This window comes from Tripterygium wilfordii, chromosome 17 (genome assembly GCF_013401445.1).
Source record: "Tripterygium wilfordii isolate XIE 37 chromosome 17, ASM1340144v1, whole genome shotgun sequence".
Classification (NCBI taxonomy): domain Eukaryota; kingdom Viridiplantae; phylum Streptophyta; class Magnoliopsida; order Celastrales; family Celastraceae; genus Tripterygium; species Tripterygium wilfordii.
Genome location: NC_052248.1, coordinates 2,031,092 through 2,055,297, shown reverse-complemented (window position 1 = coordinate 2,055,297; position 24,206 = coordinate 2,031,092). Strand labels below are relative to the sequence as shown.

The 24,206-nt window shown below is 37.7% G+C and overlaps 6 protein-coding genes and 2 non-coding genes across 10 annotated transcripts; 7 read left to right on the top strand and 1 right to left on the bottom strand.

The window, feature by feature from the left end:
- Positions 1 to 12: 12 nt before the first annotated feature.
- Positions 13 to 85, top strand: TRNAR-UCU. The gene has a single exon. It is a non-coding gene; the product is annotated as a tRNA-Arg (tRNA).
- Positions 86 to 180: 95 nt separating this feature from the next.
- TRNAR-UCU lies at positions 181 to 253 on the top strand. The gene has a single exon. It is a non-coding gene; the product is annotated as a tRNA-Arg (tRNA).
- Positions 254 to 344: 91 nt separating this feature from the next.
- On the top strand, positions 345 to 3,974 carry LOC119982907 (uric acid degradation bifunctional protein TTL). 2 transcript variants are annotated; one of them, XM_038826508.1, is made up of 6 exons: positions 345 to 564; positions 683 to 765; positions 1,673 to 1,730; positions 1,944 to 2,045; positions 2,545 to 2,701; positions 3,148 to 3,974. In XM_038826508.1, exons 1-6 carry the CDS (start codon positions 415 to 417, stop codon positions 3,600 to 3,602), a joined length of 1,005 nt encoding a protein of 334 aa, XP_038682436.1. In that variant the 5' UTR covers positions 345 to 414; the 3' UTR covers positions 3,603 to 3,974. The 2 variants fall into 2 exon arrangements, with proteins under 2 accessions (XP_038682436.1, XP_038682435.1); XM_038826507.1 differs by having other exon boundaries at positions 3,145 to 3,974.
- A 165-nt stretch (positions 3,975 to 4,139) lies between these two features.
- LOC119982908 (late embryogenesis abundant protein 6-like) lies at positions 4,140 to 4,890 on the top strand. The gene is made up of 2 exons (XM_038826509.1): positions 4,140 to 4,363; positions 4,454 to 4,890. The coding sequence occupies exons 1-2, from the start codon at positions 4,286 to 4,288 to the stop codon at positions 4,706 to 4,708; spliced, it is 333 nt and encodes a 110-aa protein (XP_038682437.1). The 5' UTR covers positions 4,140 to 4,285; the 3' UTR covers positions 4,709 to 4,890.
- A 345-nt stretch (positions 4,891 to 5,235) lies between these two features.
- LOC119983176 (heavy metal-associated isoprenylated plant protein 4) lies at positions 5,236 to 6,647 on the top strand. Its single transcript, XM_038826877.1, has 4 exons — positions 5,236 to 5,386; positions 5,483 to 5,661; positions 5,958 to 6,045; positions 6,114 to 6,647. Exons 1-4 carry the CDS (start codon positions 5,263 to 5,265, stop codon positions 6,452 to 6,454), a joined length of 732 nt encoding a protein of 243 aa, XP_038682805.1. The 5' UTR covers positions 5,236 to 5,262; the 3' UTR covers positions 6,455 to 6,647.
- A 2,514-nt stretch (positions 6,648 to 9,161) lies between these two features.
- LOC119982137 (replication factor C subunit 3-like) lies at positions 9,162 to 13,701 on the top strand. Its single transcript, XM_038825343.1, has 11 exons — positions 9,162 to 10,770; positions 10,960 to 11,070; positions 11,240 to 11,272; positions 11,515 to 11,686; positions 11,768 to 11,946; positions 12,034 to 12,170; positions 12,420 to 12,515; positions 12,642 to 12,711; positions 12,821 to 12,898; positions 13,052 to 13,127; positions 13,315 to 13,701. The coding sequence occupies exons 1-11, from the start codon at positions 9,979 to 9,981 to the stop codon at positions 13,389 to 13,391; spliced, it is 1,821 nt and encodes a 606-aa protein (XP_038681271.1). The 5' UTR covers positions 9,162 to 9,978; the 3' UTR covers positions 13,392 to 13,701.
- A 444-nt stretch (positions 13,702 to 14,145) lies between these two features.
- On the top strand, positions 14,146 to 16,340 carry LOC119982377. The gene is made up of 2 exons (XM_038825708.1): positions 14,146 to 14,329; positions 15,693 to 16,340. Exon 2 carries the CDS (start codon positions 15,837 to 15,839, stop codon positions 16,107 to 16,109), a length of 273 nt encoding a protein of 90 aa, XP_038681636.1. The 5' UTR covers positions 14,146 to 14,329; positions 15,693 to 15,836; the 3' UTR covers positions 16,110 to 16,340.
- A 352-nt stretch (positions 16,341 to 16,692) lies between these two features.
- Positions 16,693 to 23,995, bottom strand: LOC119982376 (protein transport protein SEC23-like). 2 transcript variants are annotated; one of them, XM_038825706.1, is made up of 12 exons: positions 23,162 to 23,995; positions 22,872 to 23,045; positions 22,571 to 22,732; positions 21,146 to 21,288; positions 20,585 to 20,660; positions 20,331 to 20,506; positions 20,144 to 20,225; positions 19,232 to 19,309; positions 18,634 to 18,795; positions 18,203 to 18,466; positions 17,617 to 17,721; positions 16,693 to 17,109 (listed from the first exon to the last, which is right to left on the bottom strand). In XM_038825706.1, the coding sequence occupies exons 1-12, from the start codon at positions 23,888 to 23,890 to the stop codon at positions 16,969 to 16,971; spliced, it is 2,292 nt and encodes a 763-aa protein (XP_038681634.1). In that variant the 5' UTR covers positions 23,891 to 23,995; the 3' UTR covers positions 16,693 to 16,968. The 2 variants fall into 2 exon arrangements, with proteins under 2 accessions (XP_038681634.1, XP_038681635.1); XM_038825707.1 differs by having other exon boundaries at positions 20,331 to 20,470.
- Between the last annotated feature and the right edge of the window lie 211 nt (positions 23,996 to 24,206).

Sequence of the window (24,206 nt, the reverse complement as noted above, 5' to 3'; positions counted from 1 at the left end):
GCCAAACAGATGGCACCCGTGGCCTAATGGATAAGGCGTCTGACTTCTAATCAGGCGATTGTGGGTTCGAGTCCCACCGGGTGTGCCATGAAATTAATTATTTTATTTTATTTTTATTGTATGTAAATAACTAATTTTAACATTTGTATAATTTTCATTTCGGCAAACGCCAGAGACATGGCACCCGTGGCCTAATGGATAAGGCGTCTGACTTCTAATCAGGCGATTGTGGGTTCGAGTCCCACCTGGTGTGCCACAAATGTAAACATTTTTATATTTATATCTAAATTAAAATAATTATTTTATAGTGACTAAAAAATAAAAATAAGTAATTTTGACAGTTTTGCAATTTCCATTCGAGAGTCGAGACTTGTAGAAGACCCGAGCAATCCAGAAAGAGTTGAGAAAGTGAATATGGAAGCGGAGTCTACTATGTCGGCATCGGAATTGGAATACTTGGCATGCTGTGGAAGCACCAAGTTCGCTAAGGAAATGGCGATGGCGTCTCCTTTTCCCTCTTTGAAGGAAGCCATCACTGCCGCCAGAGATATATGGTTCAATAAGGTTTACCACTACTGAAATTGTAAAATTGATCTCTTTTTGATAAATATTTGAGATCCATAGAGTATGAAGTAATTCCTTTTGAATTTGTATATGCTGATTGATGAGTGGATTGTGGAAGGTTGATGTGAATGGTTGGCTGGAAGCATTCTCAGCTCATCCTCAGATTGGAGAACGTAGCCGCAAAGTCGACACTTCTGCTCAGTTTGTTCTCTATTTTAATTTTTTTTTCCCTATTACGTCTGGTCTTGATCATCAAAATTTTGCTTCTATTGCGACAACTTCTGGCATCCACAAGGACAGTAACCTTTTATTTTTTTTTGGTTGCTCTGATCTTATTCTTTTTGTATGCAACGTTTAGGGTTTAGCAACAATTTAACAACTGGGTGATAGCTTGATTGGTTACCTTTCCGGACTTAAAAGTCCGGAATTCAAAACTGGCTCGGATAGTTACCGGGTGTTCCCTGGTTCGGTGGTTCTTGCAGCCCACTTTTGGGGGACTTCAGCCCACTTACTCACACAGGCTTCAGCCCAATCTAAAGCACCTGTCATCGTGTTGTGTGGCAGTCAGACCCGAGTTTAAAACTAGCTCATGCATCACGAAGTGGCCGTTGGGCTTGGCCTTCCCGGTTAAAAAGAGAATGTTTAGCCACAATTTTGAAGCGTATTTTCAGTACATTGAAAATTGGGGCAGTGAGATTGATTTGTTTGTTTAGCAAAGTGAATTTTCTTGCTTCACCTGATGGTTTTAATAGAACATAATATCATCGTCAAAGCCTTAACTGATATTAGTCCAGTATGTATAAATATACACACAGCAGTTTCTAACTGCCTTTCACTAACATTTTTGGCTCATTGGTTTATTCTGTTTTGACCTTGAATTTCATCTCCTTGAAGCTGAGATCATTGCGTTTGCGCTATAGTGTACAGTGGTTTCATGTTTTTCTTATCTCATTCAGTTAAGGTTTACAAAGTTTTTCGGGGTTTCAGCAAGTAAAGGTCTTTGTTTTTATTACTGTATACCGTAACATTTTTGTTATATGTCCCCTGCCCTTTATTCGTTCATTTGAGCTTTTTATATTTAGTGATTTATTTGGAATTATTGTTGAAGGTGGAGTAAGGGAGAGCAATCAACTGCTTTGGCAACAGCAACTGGTTCTGGTTTACAGGTTGGACTTCTGCAGTAATTTCACGCGTTGATTATGATTATCTCTTTTTATTTATTTAGTGAAAAGCTCTTGAAGAGGAATCAATAGATAATTTTAAAGAGGCAGTATTGGATTTTCTCTTGCTTTTTTATTCTCTTCAGAGAATTAGGCAATTTACCTTGCACGGTTGCACCTAATTACTTTTTCGTGGATATCATCCACGAGCATTTGCAGGAACTAGCGGAGTGGAATTCTAAGTATAGGCAGAAGTTTGGATTTGTGTTTCTCATATGTGCCTCAGGGAGGAGCAGTGCTGAAATACTTTCTGAGTTGAAGGTAAAATATCACATCAAAGTTTACTTCTCCATTTTACCACAATGCGATATTCTAATCTTTATCCTTTGACCATTACAAACAAAAACAGTCCTGTGCAACAATAAGATATTGGCCAAGGTCTTGGTTGTCCTGATACAGTTCCTGTGGGATTGCTTTGTCTACATTTATTGTGTGGTTAAGATATATTGATTCTGGTTTCTGTATTAAACCCAGTTATAAACAGCAGTTCCTAGTTGTGATATTGTAAAACCTGTTCTAGTAACTTTCTCATATCTCTAAGCCACACTGGTGTTGGAATTGATGACAGTATGAAGCCTATACATGAGCTGCCTATGGTGTGAGGCGCATTCTCTTCCTCCAACTTTTCAGAATGTGTCTCGTATTCTCAGAATGTCTCTTGGCTGTTTGTTTTTCCTTTTAGAACTGTTGTAAGTTAAATTATGTAACTACCCTTTGTGGTATGAGATTTTATTTAATGTGAATTTCTTTTTCTTTGCAGAGAAGATACCCAAACAGGCCCATTATTGAGTTTGAGAATGCGGCCCAGGAGCAAATGAAGGTAACAGAATTACGACTTGCAAAGCTGTTCTCAACTAAAGAAAAAGCTGTTCCTAGTGGTGAGCACAGTGCTACAGATGTTGCAAAGAAAGTAGAAGGTATGTCTGTTATTTTTGTCCTTTGGAGATTCTTTCGATCTCTTGAAAACTACTTGGCTGCCAAATCAGCGGTACTTGGTTTTGAGTTGCCTTCTTAAGACAATTGTGCATGCTCGTTTGCTAAAGTTTTCGGAAGTGCCACATGTCGTCTTCCTCTAAAGTGTTGTTCATTTTAAATGAGGCACTATAAGACTTCTTCAGTGAATTATCTCGGAATCATGCTCTCTTTTGAGTAAGTGTATGGTCTTTCAGAGATTGACACACTGGTCTACATATGAATATTTTCCCAATCCTTCTAGTCTAAAACTTGTACAAAGTTAACACATTTAGAGTGGTCTTTAGCCATGAAGAGATTCTTCGTTAATTCGCATTTGCTTCCTCTCTATGCATTCGCTGCTCTTTGAATCAGAAATAATTTTTAAAAATACATTTTTGAACTTTAGAAGATCGTGTGAGTATCATTGGAGGTCATTTAACTGCTGCTTCTGAAGCTTCAGCCGGTAGAGCCTCTCAAGTTCCACCTAGAACCCGTCCACCCATCACAACGCACGTGCTGGATGTTTCTTGTGGATCTCCTGCTGCTGGTGTTGAGGTACTTCTGGAAATGTGGCAGGGCGCTCAACCCCGTCCTCTCTTTGGTGGGGCAGATATCGGTGGTTGGGTATTTCTGGGGTCTTCAAGTACTGATTCAGATGGGCGAAGTGGTCAACTGATGAGCATAACTGATGCTGTGAAGCCAGGGATATACAAAATTAATTTCAACACGGGTAAGTACTGCCCAGAAGGATTCTTTCCCTATGTTTCCATTGTGTTTGAAATCAGAGAGTCACAGAAGTGGCAGCATTTTCATGTTCCTCTCCTGCTTTCACCCTTTTCATTCTCCACTTATCGCGGAAGCTAGAACTTGGTGGTTGTCGTTATGGACAAACTGTTGCAACATTTGGCGAACGGTTGTCTCTAGCAAATTTGCCAAAATTCAGGAAGTTGTAAACGGTGGCGAGCAAATCGTTTCAATTTTAAATAACTCCTTGGTGTCCTGATGATATTCAATAATCTTATATACCTTTTCTTCTGCCATGCTACGAGAACTGAGCTCACCTCTTTGGTTACTGGGTTCTACAGCATTTGAAGTTCTGAACTGTTGTGCTGATGTTACCGGGTTTGAAAGATAGAGATTTTACTGTTTTAGATTGTGTTATTTTCCTTCTTGATTGGATGTTGATTGTAATTTGTAACTAGAATTTCAAATATTAAGGTCCAATTGCCAAATCCATCCGCTTGAGTTGTAACCCTAAGCCCAGCTCATTCCAACTGATCAATTGCCCATTTTGTCACCAAGAGTTGACTGTTTGTGGCCTGTAATTTCTACATGAGAATCGGTCTTCAGTGAACTTGGCACCAGAACCACAAGTTGGCACCAAGATGTAGGACAAATTTAAGCAGGACTTGCAGGATTGCCATGTATTTCTGCATATATAAGCAAAGATGGCGTTTGATTGCTAGAGAGAAAAGCATCAGGGATTGTTTGTTTTGGAGTACTAACAAAATACCAAGGAGTTGAGTTGATCAAGAGGAAGAGGAACAATGCAGGCTGTGAAGGACAAGCTTCATGATATGAGCGAAATGCGCAAGGTCAAGGCTGAAGCCAAGGCCGAGGAGAAGGTTAATGATTTCATATCATATCTTATAGTGTAATTCACATAAATAGTGGTATCAGAATGAGCTTAACGTCCTGATCATGAGTCGATGCAGGCGGAGAAGGAATTGGCGAAAGCAAGGATGGATATCGCTCACGAAGTTAGAATGGCAAAAGAAGCAGAAGCTGAGATGGAGCTGCATGTCTCTAAAGCTGGGGTTAGAGCGCAGAGGGAGATTGAAAAACATACAAACCAGAAACCAAATGCAAATCATAGTAATGCTGCTGCTACTGACACTGGCCCCATCTACCACGACCACCACCACCCCACCACCACAACAGGTGCCGCTGGCAGAGCTCCGCCTTCCTAAACCGTCACTGGTGGACCACCAACTCATAACTTGCTCCAGATGGCACCAATAACGTCTGTGTTTGATTTTTTCCTTTCTTATTATTTAATCAAATTTCATGATCTGTCATTGTCCACATTAAAATCCCACATCGATTTGGCATAATCCAACGGAATGATTTATAAGTAAAGCTTTTACGAATACGATTTGTTTGAATAATTTGTTTGGAGGGAAAGAATGAATTATTCTTATAATCTTATTGGATCCACAATGTCAGAATCCCAAGCTAGACCAGGTCAATCAACAATATTAGCAATAGTCGTTAAGGTCTTGAAGTTAGTTTACTGGTTCAAAGGAAATATACATACATATATATATATATAGTCGTGTTGTCTCTCCAGAAGTTTCAAATACATTTTCGGTGAACCACCATGAACAAAATCTCACCAAACATTTGCCTCCAAACTAAACTTGCAAATCATTCCAAACATTCTATCTAGCCTTCTAACGTTAGACAAGATTACTACTCTGCAATATAAAGAATAGGAGCCCTTGAGGGTTTGAGCTATACTACAATGGCAGAAAAGAAAGTTAAAGAGATCAAAGCTGATGATGAAGTGATCACAGCCGTCTATAAAGTGAACCTTCATTGCCAGCAATGTGCATCCGAGATCAAGAAGCCTCTCATGAGAATCCAGGGTATTCATATATATACATATATATAGATATATACTTACTTAATTTCGTCCATATCTTCCATATCGATGGATGATCTGAAATGCTTTATATATTTAGGGGTTTACAGTGTGGATGCCGATACGGAGAAGGGTGAAATTAAGGTTAAAGGTGAGATTGACGCCATTAAAATCCATAAGCTTATAGAGAAATGGAGTCAGAAGAATGTTGAATTGGTATCACCAAAGATCAAGGCCAAGAACACTACCATTACTTCCGGTGCTGGGGAGAAGAAAGAAGTGAGCCTTCAATCACTAACTAAATCTACTCATCATCATCTCTTTCATCAAAATTTTTGTACCAAGCAATTCAGAATCAACTGCATGAATTCATAAGATAAACAATAGTGTTACGAATCCCAGTGTTTTTTGTCCCAGTTATCAAAAAAGCTGAGCTAGATGCACACGATTTCATATGAATCATGTAGGGCATGTGAAACCCAAGATTTTACATGGATCGTGTGCATTCATCTCAGCATTTCGTAACTCACTCAGTTTCTATGTTTCTTTTGATTTTCATCTTTAAACTTTTGCAGGCAATTATACGAACAATGTCAGTGAAGGTTCACATGCACTGCGACAAGTGCGAGAATGACCTTACAAAGAAATTGCTTAAACAGAAAGGTAACGAATTAAACTACTTCTCATCTTCACGTCTTCTTTCTTTTTTGATATGAGAAACATTGTTGCAGGTATTCACAGTGTTAAAACCGACATGAAAGCGCAAACTCTGACCGTGAAAGGAACGATAGAGTCTGATAAACTAGTAGCATTCATGAGAAAGAAAGTGCACAAACACGTGGAACTTGTAACGGAGAAAAAGGAAGAAAAGAAAGACAAATCATCGACGGAGAAGCCAAGAATTGAAGCTAAATCAGGAGAGAAAAATGAAATCACAGAGTACTTTAAGGAGGAGAAGAAGGTTGAGGCAGCAGTTATAACTAAAGAGGGGGCTACACCATACTTTATTCACTATGTCTATGCTCCTCAGTTGTTTAGTGATGAAAATCCAAATGCTTGTATCATAATCTAGCTATAGCTGCATACTTGAAAGAATGTATTTTCTAGGTTCTTGTGTTAGAAATCCAAACCCAAACACATCGGGCATGGATTCGTTCTTAATGAGCCGTCATCATTGGTTCTTAGGTCCAAAAAACACGTATATGTGTGAGAGGCGTAAGACCTTTATTGATACACCACTAGGTTGGGTGGAATATTAGTTTTGAGATTCTTGTAGTATATGTAAATTATGCACCTATACTTTGCACAATTCCACATTAATCACTATGCTTTAATTTGTGTAATTCTCATACATATGTTCCTCTAAATTACTCCATATTTGTTAGTAAATACATATAAGATAGCTTATCAAATTAGATAAAATTCATTCTTTTTAAACAATACTATACTTGGCACGAGGGTTCGTGGAGTTGGGAAGAGGAGAGTTCAGGAGGGTTCTCATAGAAAGAAATTTATATTGGGGCCATCCTAAACCATGTTCAAATGATGTTTGAGACCCCAAAATATCCCTGAATCATTCCATTTTTCAACTCTCACGAACCGTCTACCAACTCTAACACCCTTCTACCAAACTCAACGTATTTGAAAAGTTCAAAAAATAAAGGATGGAAAAAGAAACAACTATGAATTTTTTTTATGAAAAAAAATGATTTGCTTCTTCATAAAGAAACGTTTAGTCCTCTAGTATAATATTGTTACTTTGTAATTAAAAAAAAATTCCTTTCGTGCAAGAGAACCAAAAAAAAGTTATGCGTGATTACAGTGGAGTAATAAAAAAAATCATAATTGTGTTTTGATCAAATTTACGAGTTCAACGATTTTTTTATCACAAACATAAATCAAATTCATATCAAGAGAGATTGAGAGACAGAGAAATTTTTGACTTTGTATTAACGGTGTAGAATTTTTGTATTTTTGTCAAGTTCGATTTTATTTTTGTTTAGGACAAAAAAAAATATCATTGAACTCATAAACTCAATTAAAATACATTCATAATTAAAAACAAATTATAGTGACTTTACAGTCACTACAACAGACCCCAGCCACTCGAAAGTTACCGTATCCATAATTAGTTAACATGTTTCAAGGACAACCCATAATCAATTAACATAACATGACGTAAACTCAAAATCATTTTGCTTGGTCAAATAGTCAAAAATCTACTCGAGTGTTTATATTGGAATAATTTTCAATTTTCAATTTTCAATTCTAAAGTTGGAACATTAGAACATTCGATCATCGGGTTGAACCTGCTAAACTCTTTGCGCAAACAAAAATTGCAATACTCCATATGTTATATATTCGAAAGGAGCCTCCAAAAACTTATATATTCATACATTTTGTAAATAAAACTCTTGAACAAGCAAGAAATTCAAGAAGGACCAATGTAAGTATTGATAATGCTTAATTACATTTTTTTAGGGTTTTTGGGAGAAGAGGGAGACCACGTGAGATGTTCCAAGCCAATATAACTTAGTCAAAAGTCAAAAAATAATAAACAAAATCCCCAATGCATGCCCAGAACTAGCCTAATTTTATATTATTATATCTTAATATTTTATATAATATTTAGCTATGTAGCTACATATGTTTGTAAAAAATTTGTCACACATATATTCAATTATTTATATACTGACCATATGTATAGTAATTGCCTAATCATCACTCGTGTATAATTTTGTCTGATTAATTTAATATATATCCATGGGCAGGGCAGATAGATTGAGGCCACTATCTTAAATGTTTAATTTTGTAAAAGACAAGGAAGTGCATTAATTATAAATCAATGATAAAATTTAATTTATAAGTTATTCAATTATTTTTAATTAAGTTACTAGGTGGGAGTCCAAAATATGTTTGCAATAGAAATGTGAATGTTTGTTGGATGTACGGTCATAATATAATAAATGAGATTATTAGAATTAAAGTTTGAATAACATCAATTGAAGATAAGTTGCGAGAAAATCGTTTAAAGCTGTACGAGCATGTTCGATGTAAAGATAGCGACGCGACGGTGGGAAAAATCAAGATAATTTGCATAAGAGATGGTAGGGAAGCGAAATTGAATACCTAAAAGACATTATTTGAAGTGTAAGAAAATATACAAATTCAATAAGAGGTGACGAAAATTGAAAGGGTAAACAATTCACAAGATTTCACAGTGAACAAAGTCAGTGACATACAAGATGTATGCAGCGTTTTTCCCATATAACATGCAAAAAGGTTATCTCCGGGATTTGAACTTGTATGCAACTTAATCACTTGATCAAATGTTCGCATGTAGATAATATATTTTATTTATTTAAATTAGATTATAAGTCCAACCAGGTTCCCATAGAATTAATTATTAAAATTAAAATTAAAATATAGAGTTAATTATTAGAAATGATGGTTTCCGTCAAACTTGGTGCCACACTGCCATTTACGCAAAAGCAAGTCCACGGTTTTCATCCTTTGTTTACGCCTTTATGGTTTCCAGTTTCCACCAAACTTGGGTCATTAAACGCAGGACCGGGAATTGGGCTCAGTCTCGTTAGAGAATTTGGGCTGTGGAAAACCTCACATCCTATCGACTATAGACTATAGAGCGGGCCACAGCTACTGACCTCCCGTTCCAGCCCATTGGTAGCAGATTACGTATCAAGTGATAATCAAGGCCCACCTTTAGATTTGATTAAAGGCCCAATTTAGAGATGCAAACTAACAAAGCCGAGACTCCGTGAACAATAATCTCGGTAGTCGCTGTTTCGATTTCCTTGGATTTGATGCTTGGATTGCTCCAAGAGGGACTCGGTAAGAGCTTTTGGGAACCAGAAAGATATGCCTGTATCTTGTGCTTTGGTTGTGTACATTGTGCTCGACCGAGTCCTACGAGTGTTCTCATGAAGTTATGTTACATTGAAAGCATGCCTGGATCTGCATTGCGGAGAGTTGAATTGGATGATGAGTTCTGATCTAACGAAAGAACACAGTCTGAAACTTTGATCAATGTTGGGGATGTTAGAAGTTGAAAAGTTTCGGTTTTGAAGGAGTTCATATATGGGTGCACACGGCCTATTCGAGGAAATGCGCCAAAAGATTACTGCTGGTTGTATTCAGTTGAGTTTGTTCTCAATTTCATTCCTTTCCCGAGAATGTTCTTCCAGTATGTTAGTTTCCTGATTTCAGCCTTTCTTTTGGGTCTAAATCATTCCGTTTATTCCAATCATGAAAACTGGATTCAAAGCTGTTTGTAGTATACGGCTGCCGATCTAAATAGACGCATGTTTTAATACTAGAAATTCTGTTTCATGTGTATAAAAAGATGTCTTCTATAGCTAAGCAACAGCTAATGAGTAATTCAGGTGGTGACAAAAGCAAGCCATTGTTTATCTCGACACGCCATGGACGCGGCCTTTTAAAACTTCATCTTAATCATAGGCGAAATCGCCTGCCTGAGGACTACCAAGAGTTTGTGTTGTTGGAAACTACAGAAAAATTCAACTCTTCTGCTCCATCATCTCAATCTTTTCTCCTCCTTTATCCTTTGTGATCTCAATGACTCCATCAAAAGTACTCAAACGCAGCTCATCCGATCCTAACCTTGCAGCTTTTTTAAATGACACAGCTCCTGTAAATATATCTCTCCGTTCAGCTTGCTCTACCAGCTACAAGCCCTCTCTCTGGCTCGGTTGGGGAAGCATAAGCAAGCTGATCGCCCCTGCAAGAAGGAGTACTGCTATTGAGTCGGGCCTAACAGAGGAGAGTCTTGAGGCACATAATATAAGGCAAGCCATTATTCGTGCAGATGTTAATGGAAATGGCGTGGATGGTAAGAATTCAAAGTGCAGTCCTTATTACAAAGGACTTACTGATTTCTCACTCATCATCAACCGTGAGAAGCTATCAAGTCCTGAACGCGACAGCCATGGTACCTCAGTTACTAATTCCAGCTCTCTTTGGACCCTCGTGGGTAAGGTTCAGGAATGGGGGACCTGCTTTTCAACCAAAAGTAATACCAAAACAAAAAATTCATCTCAAACATCAGGTAGTACCAAACCATCTGCAATCAAGGTGGTGAATAAGGAGTTTAAGGTAGCTCCTAAAAAAACCGAATGGAAGCCATTGAGGGAGAGTGAGTCAGCACCACAAGTACTTCCACCACTAGCACAAAACACATCACCATCTGATCGAGCTGAAATAGTTGCCATCGGTGATGAGAAGAAGGACACAGATATTGAAAAAGTGGTGAGTACTGGAAGGGAGTTTGTATGGGCAGATAAGTACAGACCCAAAACATTGAAAGACTTCATCTGCAATAGAGACAAAGCCTTTCATCTGCAAGGCCTGGTAAGTTTGTTTTAGAGTAGTAATTAAATGGTTGCTCTTCTCATAAGCTTAAGTTTTAGGGGATAAACGGTGTTTCACGGACCATTTCACTTTTCCCAGTTTTTTTTCCCACCCTTTTTGATGCTATTCGATCTTAATGCATGTGAAAAGAGTACTGAATCAAATTAGGTTTTGATGATGTTATTATAGGCGAGAGGGGCAGATTGTGGTCATTTCATTTTTGAAGGACCTCCAGGAGTGGGGAAGAGAACAATGATCTGGGCTATGCTTGTTGAAGCTTATGGACTCGACAGGGTAAAGGTATTGTTATGTTTTATCATCATCACAATAATATTACTGGCTTGGAATACTAAAAACACTGCTATTTTGGTTTGAAGAGACAGTAAATTATCCAGTACTGCTTTTTATTCTGCTCACATTGATAACCAAGACTATTTCATTCACACAAACGTTGTTTTTTGCTTGACAGACAAGGGAGGAATATAAGGCATTTGACTTGAAGGTACTTCTCATTGTACAATGCTGTTTGTGATTCGATTCACTTCATTTCTACTTTTTACTCTCACCAATAGTGTATATGTTACTGTCACTAAAAGATTTTCTGTTGTTGGCAATATGCCAAAGCTTTCTCTGTCAAATGTAGAAAATTAGAGGACTAGATCAGTAGCTAAATAACTTATTGTGATCTTTACTGATCCTAATCAGTGACAACTTTTTTTTTTTTTTCCCTTTTCATTTTAAAAGGGGGAAGCAATAGGTAGTATTAGAGTACATTTGAAGAAATCTTCTAAGCATGTAGAAGTCAATCTCTCTGATCTCAAAGGTTATGAGAAGCATGTGATTGTTGAACTCATCAAAGAGAGGCATGGCAGGATATCCAACAAAACATTGCAATCCAAATCTGATAGCTGCCGAGGTATCCAACTAGTCTCAAAATAGCTCTAGAAACACTAACGTGAGTGCTTCACTCTATTTGGCTAATTTTTACCTTGTGCAGCAATCATTCTCTATGAAGCAGACAAGCTATCTTCAGATGCTTTACTATATATGCGGTGGGTATTAGAGAGGTATAAAGGGTTTAATAAGATTTTCTTCTGCTGCTCTGATGTCTCAAAGCTTCAGCCAATTAAGAACCTTTGCACTGTTGTTCAGCTTTTTCCACCTTCAAAGGAAGAGGTGGGAACAATTTTCATAAAACCTGATTTTGAAGTCACGCCATTCATGTCCAGGACTTTTAACTAGTTTTCCTTTGAACATGTTCAGATTGTGGAAGTTTTGGAGTATATTGCTAAACAGGAAGGCATAGATTTGCCGCTTCAACTGGCTGAAAAATTTGCGGATAACTCTAAGAACAATCTCCGTCAAGCCATCAGATCATTCGAGGCATCCTGGCAGAAAAGGTATAAATAGGCCCTTCATTAAGTATGCCTTTTTTTTAATCCTTATATCCTGTTTTCTTGAATTGGCCAAATTACAATCTAATAGTAAGGAGTAACCGAGTAATTAAATCTCATCACTGCATGAGGAACATAATATTTCCAAACTGACATCCTTTGTATTATAAAATTTGGGAAGAAATTTGAATTTGCAATCTGTTTACCTTACATTTCTCAATTCATTAACATTTTATGGGTTGCGCAACAACATAGCTATCCGTTTGTGGAACATCAACAAATTTTGACTGGGTGGGAAGATGATATTGCTACCATTGCCAAGGATATAGTGGCAGAGCAGAGCCCCAAACAGTAAGAAGTCTTTATCTTCAATTGATGATTCTAGCTGCTTGTGCTGGGAAAGAATTCATACATAGATTTGATAAATGAAGGTTCCTTATAACAAAAATTAACTATAGGATATCAATTTGTTCACAGGCTATATACGATTCGGGGGAAGCTTCAAAATCTTGTAGAGCATGATGTATCTAACGATTATATCTTCAAGGTAATACGACTTTGGCCTTGGTTTATACTAGTCATTAACCAACATGCTCCAATGGATTCAGCTGTAAAGGTTTTAAACTTTTCTATCAATTAACCAAATGCATATGCAGTCGCTGGTGGAAGAACTGAACAAGCTTTTGGATGAGCAGTTAAAGCTTGGACTCAAAAATTTGTATCAAGAATACAGCGTATGATCACAAAACTCACCTTCTTGATTCCTTTTTAATTGAGTTTCTTTCTGTTTATATTCATGTACACACAGACACATACAAACACATGAATTTTCTGCTTTCGCTCAAGAGAATGAGTGGTGAATTCACTTCATCTTCTTTTGTATGCAGAAAAACAAAGGTCACATGTTTGAAGGTGGCAGAAACCACGTGAGAAAGAATTTTCATCATTTTATGAGAATTGAAGGTAAAGAATCCAATCTCCTTCCAATTTTCGTTTGCATTTTTAGTAACAACATAATAGTAAATACGGTCAGCTTTGTGTGACAAAAATATTGTGCTAAAATATTTTAGAACTTGTCAAGACAAAGGTGACCAAGATTCAATACCGTAAGTTAAGTGACATTTTTTTGGTCCTTTTTTCCTTTGAACAGAGTTTATCGCAAAATTCATGAGCTTCTACAAGTGCTCGATTGAAAGGAAGAGCATGCCATGTGACAATGGATCGTGAAGGAGACCTCCTCCTATAAAAAACTTATTCACTCTCATCGCGGAATGCAGAGAGAGTGTTGCCTATCTACTATGTTATTCTCTTCTCGAGCTCGAGATTTGGAGGACTTGAATAATTTACTTGTGATAAAAGTACCTAGAATAAGCTATGAAGCAAAAGATAATTTGCTTCTTACATCTATCCCTGTTTGCATAAGAGTGACCGAACTTTGAAGGTCTGGATTTGTCTTTTTAAGTTCTTTTCTGTTGTGAAAAGAACAGTAAAAAGCACTGTGTGTTTGGCTGAATAGAATGGAAAATATTGACTGCAACTATGGAGATAATATTGCACATAGGAAACCAAATAGAAGACGAATAAACAGAAATGCTATAATAAACATTTTCTCTTCTACATACATTTCTATGCTGAATGAGGAACAGCATTGTGTGAACCACCCAAAATTAAGTGGCATTTCTTCTTTGATAGTTTTAAAAATATTAGTTTTTTTTACGTATGTTTTATGAAAGTGGGTAAAGGAGAGAACTTTGAAACAAACACCAGAAAATTGTGAGTTGGGGAACTAGTGGTTTTTGGTCTTCTAAATTTAGGGCTTGGGTTGATGGCAACGGCTTGGGCCTGATCATTATGAAATTGAGAAATCCACAACTCTATCCCTAATCCAGTAATCCCTGTTCTTCTTCTTCCTTCTGGCTTGGGCTGATGGATGGGCTTGGGCCTGGTCATTATGAAATTGAGAAACTCAGCACAAGTATAGCCTTAATCCTCTCTTTCTTCCTTACTGCTCTCTTTCTTTTCCTCTGTCGACTCATCCCTCTGTAGATTGCGCCTCCTCATCTCTCTGCCGCCACGCCTCTCTCAGTCGATCGAAACTCTCTCTGTCATCGACTCGTCTCTCTGTCTCCGAGCCTTGCCTCGTGTCTCCTCTCTTTAAATTGCAGGTGCGATTTTTTTTTGAGTACCGTAACTTCTGTAATGTGTGTTTTTTTTACTTCATTTTCTTTTATTAAATATTTTTCCACTTCTTTTGTTTTGCAAGTAATTGGCTGTGATTTGTGAAGAGGATTGTATGATGATCTAGTCTTTTTTTTCACATGCTGACAAGGGTCTTGCCGTCTTCGTGTACATGTGTTGGTGTATGTTGACAAGTAGTGTAGAATTTTGCGCACACACATATTATACAAAGTTTGCACGTTGATTGGGATAATTGTTCATGCATCAGTACATGGAATTGATTGATTAACCCTTTAAGAGGTTGACAATTTTCTTCTCCATGACTCCACTGGAATCTTTGAGTTCTTGATACATAAACGAACATACCAGAATATATCAGTATTATGAATTTTTTTTAGGTAATTGAATTTGTTTGTGTGCTCAAATATATATAATTTGTAATTATTATTAAATAATTTTTGAATTTTGCGCATGCGCTTTGCATACTTAACAAATATGCTCAAATGCATAGGATGAGCAGTAAAATTCAGGAATCTGGTTTTGGTTTCACTGGTCTGGGGAAGCATGAATGGTATACCAGTTAAAGTCTGCGACTGCGAGTAACACTTTCCAATTATACGACGTACATTATTTGGATAAAAATGAAGAGTCTTACTTTGATCTGAGTTTAAATGTGTCTAACTAAGCAAATCATTCCAATTGTCAAATATATAACAGTAGTTTACTGAATATGCCATGAATTTCGACGTACTGTACTTTCATTTTGTTTTGGTTCGATCACTCAATGAATTAATTGCCATTGATTATCTGCTTTGATGGGGTTCTTGAGGTCGTTGTGGTAGTAACTTGGAGAAGCCGATGGGTTGCTGGATTTAACATGATAATAGTGGCTTGTGAGTGGCTGTTAGTAGCCGGTTTACACTAAAGTGGTGGGTCCAGTGTAGACATACTTGCTTGAAGAGGTTACATGTTTTGAATAGTTTTTTTTATTTGAAGAAAAAGATTTAATATATGTAGATTGCAGAGCTCTCTCATCTGTGTAACTGGTTGCTGTGGAATTGTTAGAGAGGGAATCTTCTTTCAATTTCGCATTCGTGATTTGACTACATGGTATGCTTGTCAAAATGGCGTTTGAAAATTTTCAAATGCCAAAACCACAACCTAAATTGCTGTACCTCTTACTGTCATTTTATAGACACTGGATACTCACATGGCAGTTCCACTAGTCCATTCATTCTCACTGATGGAGGCATGCAGATTGTATATTCGTATCTTGGATTCTATATTATTTGTGTCTTCCTGATTATTGATGATATGAACTTTAAGTCTTCAACTTGCAATGAATTGCAGTGTGATCGAGATTGGGGATAGTTAAAATTGTTCGTAATGTTGGGCTAGAATCCGTGGCTTGCATTGATGCCTTGATGGTCTTTAGCCTGTAAAAGAGAGGTGAACTGTAAGACGGTTCAAGCCCTTCTGGTCAAGTGTTGAGCAATGGCAAAAGGTTTGTTATGGGCAACAGCAGAGGATCTGGCAAAGAACAGAGGTCGGGTTCTCTCTCTTTATCGCCAATTATTGCGCAGTCTTAACTCTCCAGAACTGCCACTCAATTTAGCAGCAAGGCTGGCAAAGAAGGCACAGGTTCGTACCATTTTCATGGTGGCGTCCGAGGAGAGATCACTCCATAACATCGAAGATCTTTTCGATGCCGCTGAGTACTCCCTCTCCCTGTTGCGAAAAGGTGAAATTCCTAAATATATTATATAATCTTTGTTTGTTTCTTAAACTGGATGTGTCAATTTGTAACGGGAAATCCTGGAATGCTCAAGGATATGTAACAGGAAAAATAATGAATGATTTGAAGCAGCATGGAACATGGATGGAAGTTATCAATAGTAGCTTAGCTCTTTAGAACTGCTATTCCGCTAATCTTAGTATTTATGTACTAGTTCAGTTCAGGATATAAAAATGTTAGGGAAAAGAATCTGCACTTTTGTTGTTTTTTAACCGCTGTTCCAGATCAACACACACGTTACTCCCACAGCTTTCCCTTTGATCAGTTAGTTCAAGCACCAGAGGTCTTGGGGTATCAAAACTGTTTTTGATGCCCCATGAGGTTGGCTGAATTGGTTCTTGATATTCCATGTAAATTTATGGGTCCCAAGTCCTAGATTCGAAATCTTTCGTCAACACTTTGAGGTGATTCCCCCTTGATAAAAATGCTAGCGCACTTACCCTTGATTCCGTGTAGAGAACTTCTGAAGATGCAATGCATGGGTCCAGGGGTTCAGCGGATGGGTTCAAATGGCCGTCAACAAAATAAAATAAAATAAAATAAAATAAACAGTTCTGATCCTCCAAAAATGCATAATAAAAATTACCTACTTTCAAAATTACAAAATCAGTGTTAGAGGGCCCCATAGGGTAAAAGAGCAGCGACGACTGTTGACTACTTGCATGCATGACTCATGTCACCTTTTAGCTAAATGAGGAACATGTTTTTGTAAATAATGAACTCAAAAACATAAAAAAAAAAAAAAAAAAAAAACCTAAATTAATTGGCATGGGCTACTGTACAAAAAATTGAAGACAAATTTTACAAAATTGATAAAGCAATGTCAAAATTTTATTGAACTACCAATCTCTGAAGATGATCCAAGAAGACCTCAAAGCTAACATCATCAGTAAATATGATGTCTCCGCCTGGGACAAGAGCTTCTGAGTTGTATGTAGCAGAAGGGTTCAACTTAGCTAGGAGGAAACGGGCCTGTAGCAAAAATAATGTGTCAGTGCTCCTACAATGAATGCAATTTATATAGCGAAAATAATGGGATATAACTCAAACTCCCAAATTAATGCAATTCTCTTCTTTCTCTCTAGGCATGGTGCAGTTTTCTAGATTCTCTGTACAGAGATGTTGCACTTCAGGCAGCAGAAGAATTTTTTTTACGGACCTAAATGTGGACCACAAAAAATAGAATAAAATATAATAATCCATCCGTTTGAAACATGGAAACGAACTGCCAATCCATTTTCTTGTAGAAGTCATGTATGATTGATTCCAAATACTACATGCTATTCACGCCAGAACTTCCCATTCAAATTAAACGGGAAGATTGATGTTAGACCTGACAAGTAGGACATTCCCTAAATAATTGTCAAGCGCTACTCTCTAGTAGAGGGGGCTCCGGTATTTGCAGGCTCAAGCTTTTCTCATAATCGCAGCTTCATTGGCATCTAAACCATCAGACAACTTGTCAAGAAAGATACTAACCTGTGAACCATGCTGATCACAAACGACCAGACGAGGAACTGGAAACCTTTCCTTGATTATAGCATCAGAATCATCACGAGGAGCTTGTAGCAGCTGGGCAAACGCCTGAACCAGAGATATATTAGTCCAGATTAACCAACACCAGATTCTAGGAGCTGCAAACTTTTGCTCCAAATGGAAATAAAAAGAAGAAGAAATTTAAAGTAAAACTACATTCTGGCACAAGTATCACATTTGACTCCTGTGAAGCAAGAAACATCTTGCTCACTAAAACAGAGAAGTTGGTGAAACCAACATGATCAATATAGAAAATACGATAAATTTAGAAGAGAACGAAACCAATTACTATGACATTTTGGATCATATTCTGAGTGCATAGCAATGTTCCATGTAAAAGCGCAATGACATCCCTAACCACGCAATTGTTTGAACAATCAAATTTCTGATGTGGCACAAATAGTTGAGTTTTCTACATTGGGTCTGCTTTATTTAACATCAGATATGGGGAAGGCTTACCTACATCATGCCTAACCAAAAGAGCAAATACATTAAACATTTTGCACAATCCATGAATAGAGAAAATTACCTGATGTTCAGGCTGATTATGATATCCAGCTTTTCGCCACTGAGCAATACTTGCACCATGGAAAATAACAACTGTGAAATAAGAGTCCAAAAGCAGAATCCTGTCAGCTGCAATAGCTGCCACATCAAGAAGTGCTGGTTCCGGTCCTGAATGAAATGAGTACGAAATCAATGAAGGCTGAATCATCACAACTGAATTGGCCACATTTTCTCGATTCAGGATCATTCTGAAGTATGCTGTCTCATCTGGGCTGTTATTGAAGACCTAAAACAAATTGAAATACCGAAGTGCACATGTAAAATTCAGTCAATACCTACCAAAATAAGTTTATAGTGCTAATTTTTACTCTTCTTCCGCAAAAATAACTCAAAATGTTCATAAGATGTTCAAGATAATGTGATTAACCTATACAGAGAGACGTACTGACATACCTGGACAAACTGGGAACGCCGTAAATGAAAAATGAACTGAGGAAATATTGAAAGACGGGGAGATAAGCTGAAAGAAGATGGACTGTCTTTTTGGAAGTCGCCAAAACAAGAACATAAATGTATCAAAGCTTTGTCCAGCCATCTTATGGGGTCAAACTCCGTCTGTAAGCCAATTACATCACTCAGATCTGGCCATAAAATAAAACATAGACAAGCTAAAAACATTTATCAAAGCCCCAACCACTAGGAAGTTACCCTCACAAAAGTCATAACAATCTGGCTACAATCAAGATATAAGATTCAAAGACACCCACTCTACTACTCAACTCTAACCAAGTAACAACATAATAACCTCTAATAACAAACTCATATAAAGAGTAAAGAGTACACAAGTAAGCTCCCATTTAATATTGCAGTGTGGGAGTTCAAAGAATCTTTATCATAAAAAGCAGTTCATTACGTGTTTTGTTACACGTAAGCACTTGGAAATTAGGAGCTTAACCTTCCAGGCGCTTTTGCAAAGTGAATAGTTACATACTTCAAGAGTGCAATCACCCTACTAACAAATAAATAGAACCAGCGAATATGCAGTGTTTACCTCAATTTCCATCTTGGAAGAAACAATGCGTGCCATCGTTACCGCGGCTGCTTCTTGGTCAAATCCGGCTATCAAATCCTACAGTATTTCAAAGTATATTTACAAATGAGCCAGCATACCCAACAAAATTTATCAGAAGAACTGAAGGGCACAAACACACAAGAAAACAACAGAAATAGTAAAATCCATAAAATCTTTGACTTGAAAAATCTCAGCAACATTATATCTTTGAATAAGATTTTCAAAATCAATTTTGTTACGCAAATGACATTGCCAAAAAATAAAGTTTTAAAAAATTCTATAAATAAAAGGATAAATTGTTATTCAACCCTCCACCATATTGGAAATCAAGTTTTGGCAACACAAATTAACACCCATACAAATCTACTGTGAGAGATGAAAGCAATATCTTCAAAATCAAGGACTAAATCAGCATAAATTCTAATTTATGCATTTTCCATCAAAATACGTAGTGCTAATTCCTCCCCTTATGATCAGAGATGAAGAAATGACAATAGAGATAAATGTTAGGATATATCAAATCACTTACTTCACCCAGTGATAACCTTTCAAGATTACACCAGTTTAGTAAGCACTTGACAGCATGCATCAACATGCTATACTAAATTTAACAGTGATGCTTGAAATTCTCTAAAAATAAATAAGAATTGAAAGAATTTAATATGAAAAGAAGAGTTTTTAAGAACACTTTATCCAAAAATTTTCAGTTATTCCACGAAGTTCAATTGATCGAAAAATTATTTGGGCGCTTGGAATCATGCTTATACAAGTATTATGCTCCAAGCATTATAAAACTGACTTCAACACGGGAACAATATTTCAGCTCACAAACAGCCACTAGAGGAAAATAAGTTAATGATACATTCTATCCAAGAGGACAGCAGATCTTGCCTGAATGCTTCCAGGACCAGCTATCCATCTTCTTGACAGGGTTGTAACACGAAGTCTCATTTGACCACTGTTATGCTGGTAACTGTGGAAAAGGAGCAATAAGAAGTTAAATGTGTTTACATCTTCATTGATAAGAGAGACAACGAGAGAAATAATTCCGAAAAGATCATGAGCTTGAAGTTCATACTAAGTTACAAATTGAAAATAGAATTGATTGCTTGTGGATTGAACGGTAGCTTCTGGGTTGTCCTTCCTGGCAATTTCAAATATTATACTCAGAGATGTGGCTTTGTCAAGGCCACACAACTTCCAAGCACTGGTCCCCCCTTGGCCAACTACAGTGTCAGAGCACAGAGGACCTTTCTGCATGATGTCACCAACAACCACAAATGAAACACAACTGGCAGATATGAAAAACCAACTAAGCTATTTAAGTTGTACCTTTTCAAGAGATGCACAAGGTCCGATAACGCCCTGAACTTTAATATCCTTTGAGCAGTTTATCTCAAATATACCACTGCATACAAAAATGTGCAATGATGACCATTAAGATGGTTCTTCATTTAAGATAGTATACAAATTTTTAGCATAAGGCCAATAAGGAGCACTCCTCATTGTATTTCAGGTTTGAAGCATGATAACACGATCTAAATTTAACAACTACAGCAATTCTTCTATGATGATTGTACTAAAATTGGCAGGGTTGACATTGTACATAAGACTACAGTCAACAATGTGTTACACGAATATATGAAATTTCCAGTTGTTGTGGAGGTCAAAACTAGGATTGCTTGATATGTGACTCTTTCATAGACGGATAACAAAGTAATTTGGAGAACACATATTCTTAACTATCCAAACAAACTAATGATCTAATTCACAAATTAATAAGAACTAATGGACTAATTACGGAATAAGATGGAATTAAGATTGCTAAAACATAAAAGCTTTTGCAACTTCAGTAACAATAACTGGAATGACATAAGTTCAACAAAGCCTTACCTCGACGATAAACCAAGATCATTTTCGCCTGATTGAAAAACATGTCTAAGAGAGTCCTTAAATACTGAATGTCCAAAACTTTCCGCTAGCACAACAAGCCCCCCGCTTTTTTCAACTGCAACTTTAATCTCATAAATACCCACCTAGGAAGAGAGTAAGGCATGCAAAGAGAACTCTCATTAAGTTCCATCCAACGTACAGGAACTACACAGAGAAATCAGAATAGAAAGTAGACAATTAATTAACATGATTCACAATATTATGTAAAGTTATACTTTGCAAGTATTAGTAATAAATATATCTGAGCTAGAAACGCATATATTCTCTTCCTCCAAATCATGGTTGTCAATGGATCAGTAATGTGGAGTTCGGTTTAATGCCAGACTTAATTGCTCTGATAGCATAATTTCACGTTAGCTGTTAGAGTTCATCCAGAGAAAGGCAGCAGACAGGCCTCCCAAAACCAAATTATATAGGAAGGGAGGAGATACATTGCAACTGAAGGTAAATCACTTGGTTCCATGCTCAAGGGAAAGGTGAATAATATTGGGTGCATCATAGAGTCGTTGAAAGAAGAATATCAGTGTTTCTGGATATGGCAGGTACGAAATGGTTATGGAAAACCATTAGAGATGCAGGGGTATTCTAGCTGGAGCAATTTTAGAAGAGAGATATGGGCTCTAATGGAAGTCAACAGTGAAGTGATGAGGTTAGTGAGTATGATGGAATCATATCACACAGGTGGGAGTCAAAATTCCAAGAGCCATGAAGGGCCTGTTTCCTCTAGTAAATCCAGTGAAACAACATAGACAAAAAGGAAGATTGAGAAAGGATATCTGGAAAGATTGAAATCAGTAGTCAACATCTTTGGACACTGAAATATTTAATGAGACTCCTCTCTTTCTATTGGCATAATGCCATAGTGGACAATTTGATGTAAATAAGATTTGTTGTTTTTTATGGATAAACTATATTGATTTATTATACCTAATGGGGACTTGAATCTTTATTCATAGGGCGAATGGTAACCATTTAACCACTGAGCCGCACCCCCAGTTAGTATGAGAATTAGTTGTTAGACGTTATAAGTTCTGTATCTTCTAGATGTTTGTAGCTGGGAGGCACCCCTATTGCCTAACTTCCATTAGAACTGCTTATCATTCATCAAATAAAGTACTTAAAAACTTCCAGTATTCAGCCTCAAACAAGCATGGGGAAGGCCGAAACTCAATTTCTTCACTGAGAGTTCTTTACTTCTTTTAGGATTCTTCGCAGCACTATCAAACTTGCATCTTCATTTAACAAATTATAACGTAAACATATTCCACTTGTCAACATGATTCCACTTTCCAGTTGCACTAAAATCTTGCGATACACACTGCTGTTGATGTTCTCAATGCATAGTATGTGAAAGGTGACTATTACCTGGTCCAGGGCACAAGCAAACAAATCTAGCACGTGTCCTTGATGTACAAGCTGTTTGGAAAGTCCCTCATAGAACTTGACAGCCTTGTGATAATAGGGAGCAGAATCTTTGTCGAGGTCCTTGTGTGAACGAATTGGCTCAGATAGATTCTTAGACACAATCTACAAAGAATTATAATATAACAGTTCAATATAAAATTAACAAGTGAAATGCAGTAAGCTTGCGTTCATAAGAGGATGCCTATGCAATTGAGCATATTAACAATAATGTAGAAGGAGAAGAACAAGTACTACTCCTTACAGCACCAGGTCCTTCAGTAGCTGGCCCACCAACAAATGCCATGATTCTAGCAGCAGAACCAGGAACACAAGCTCCTAACAAGCTGGCAGCCACACTCAAGGCTGTGCCAGTGCACCTGACGGCCCGCTGATCAGCAGGGACGGCCCAAGGATCTTTCTGAAGCTCCTCCAAAACCTATTAATAAATTCATTTTCAATACCATCAAGAGAAAAGGAAAAAAAAGAAAAAAACAAGAAGGATAAGTTGCAGGAAAAGAACACACAATACAGAAGTAGTAAATTAATACAGACCGACTCAAGTGCAAACTCGCACTCTGAGGCGGGCAACAGGAAGCGAGCGATGCTCTCCGGAGAGAGACCATCCCTAGCTCCAGCAACAACACCAGTAAGGGGCTTAGGCTTCTTGAGGAAGAAGCTCATATGTTCAAGGAGCTGATCCTTGGAGACGACGTCCTTGGTAGCCTTGAAAACGTAGGACTTGGGGATCTGAGAGAAGCCGAGCTCGTGGACGTGGACAAAGGTGCCAAAGGTGATGAGTCCCACAAGTGAATTATCCGGAAGGAGATGAATGGCCTGAGAGAGGGCGGACTTGAGGAATGTCATCTCCTCCTCAATGATGCAGGTGTCGACGACAAAGAGTAGTACCGGAGGAGTTAGAGGATGAGCAGACTGAGGCTCAGCATACTCAATTGTAGTGTAGTTAGGGAAGAGCTCGGCCGGAAGATTGTCTTCGGAGATAGACAGATATTGAGGCGGGAAGTGGTTCCGATTGAAGCAGAACGGGCAGATCCAGATCCTGGCGGTGAAATCAACGATGGAGAAAGGGTTGAGGACGGAACGGCAAGTGCGGCAGCGGAGAGCAGCGTAGGGAAGGAGAGGCATATTCGGGAAGTGCTTGATCGGAGTGTAGATGGCGGAAACCGGTACAACGCAGTTCGCCGCTTCTTGCTTTGTCCCTGGCACCACGTTCCACGCCATCCTCACCCCGTCTTGCGCTTCCAGGTCCATAAATTCCGCCATTCTTCGTCCAATTCAGATTTCAAAACTTGTTGACGTTGTCGTAATTCAGAAAATTATGCAGAAGGTGTGGAAGCTGACTGTCATTCCCCCAGAAGCTGACTTGGTACGTGGGACGCCTTTTATATGGGCAGACTCATGCGTAGCGTTTTAAAACTGTATATTGGGCTGGGCTTGCACCAGAAAAGTGAAAACAATTACTGTATTTAGAGAATTAACAAAATTGGTTTGGACTCGGTTTCGAATCGGATATCATTATATATTTATGAAATATTTACATGTCGGACTCTAATTCGGATTGAATTTCGAACGTATTTAA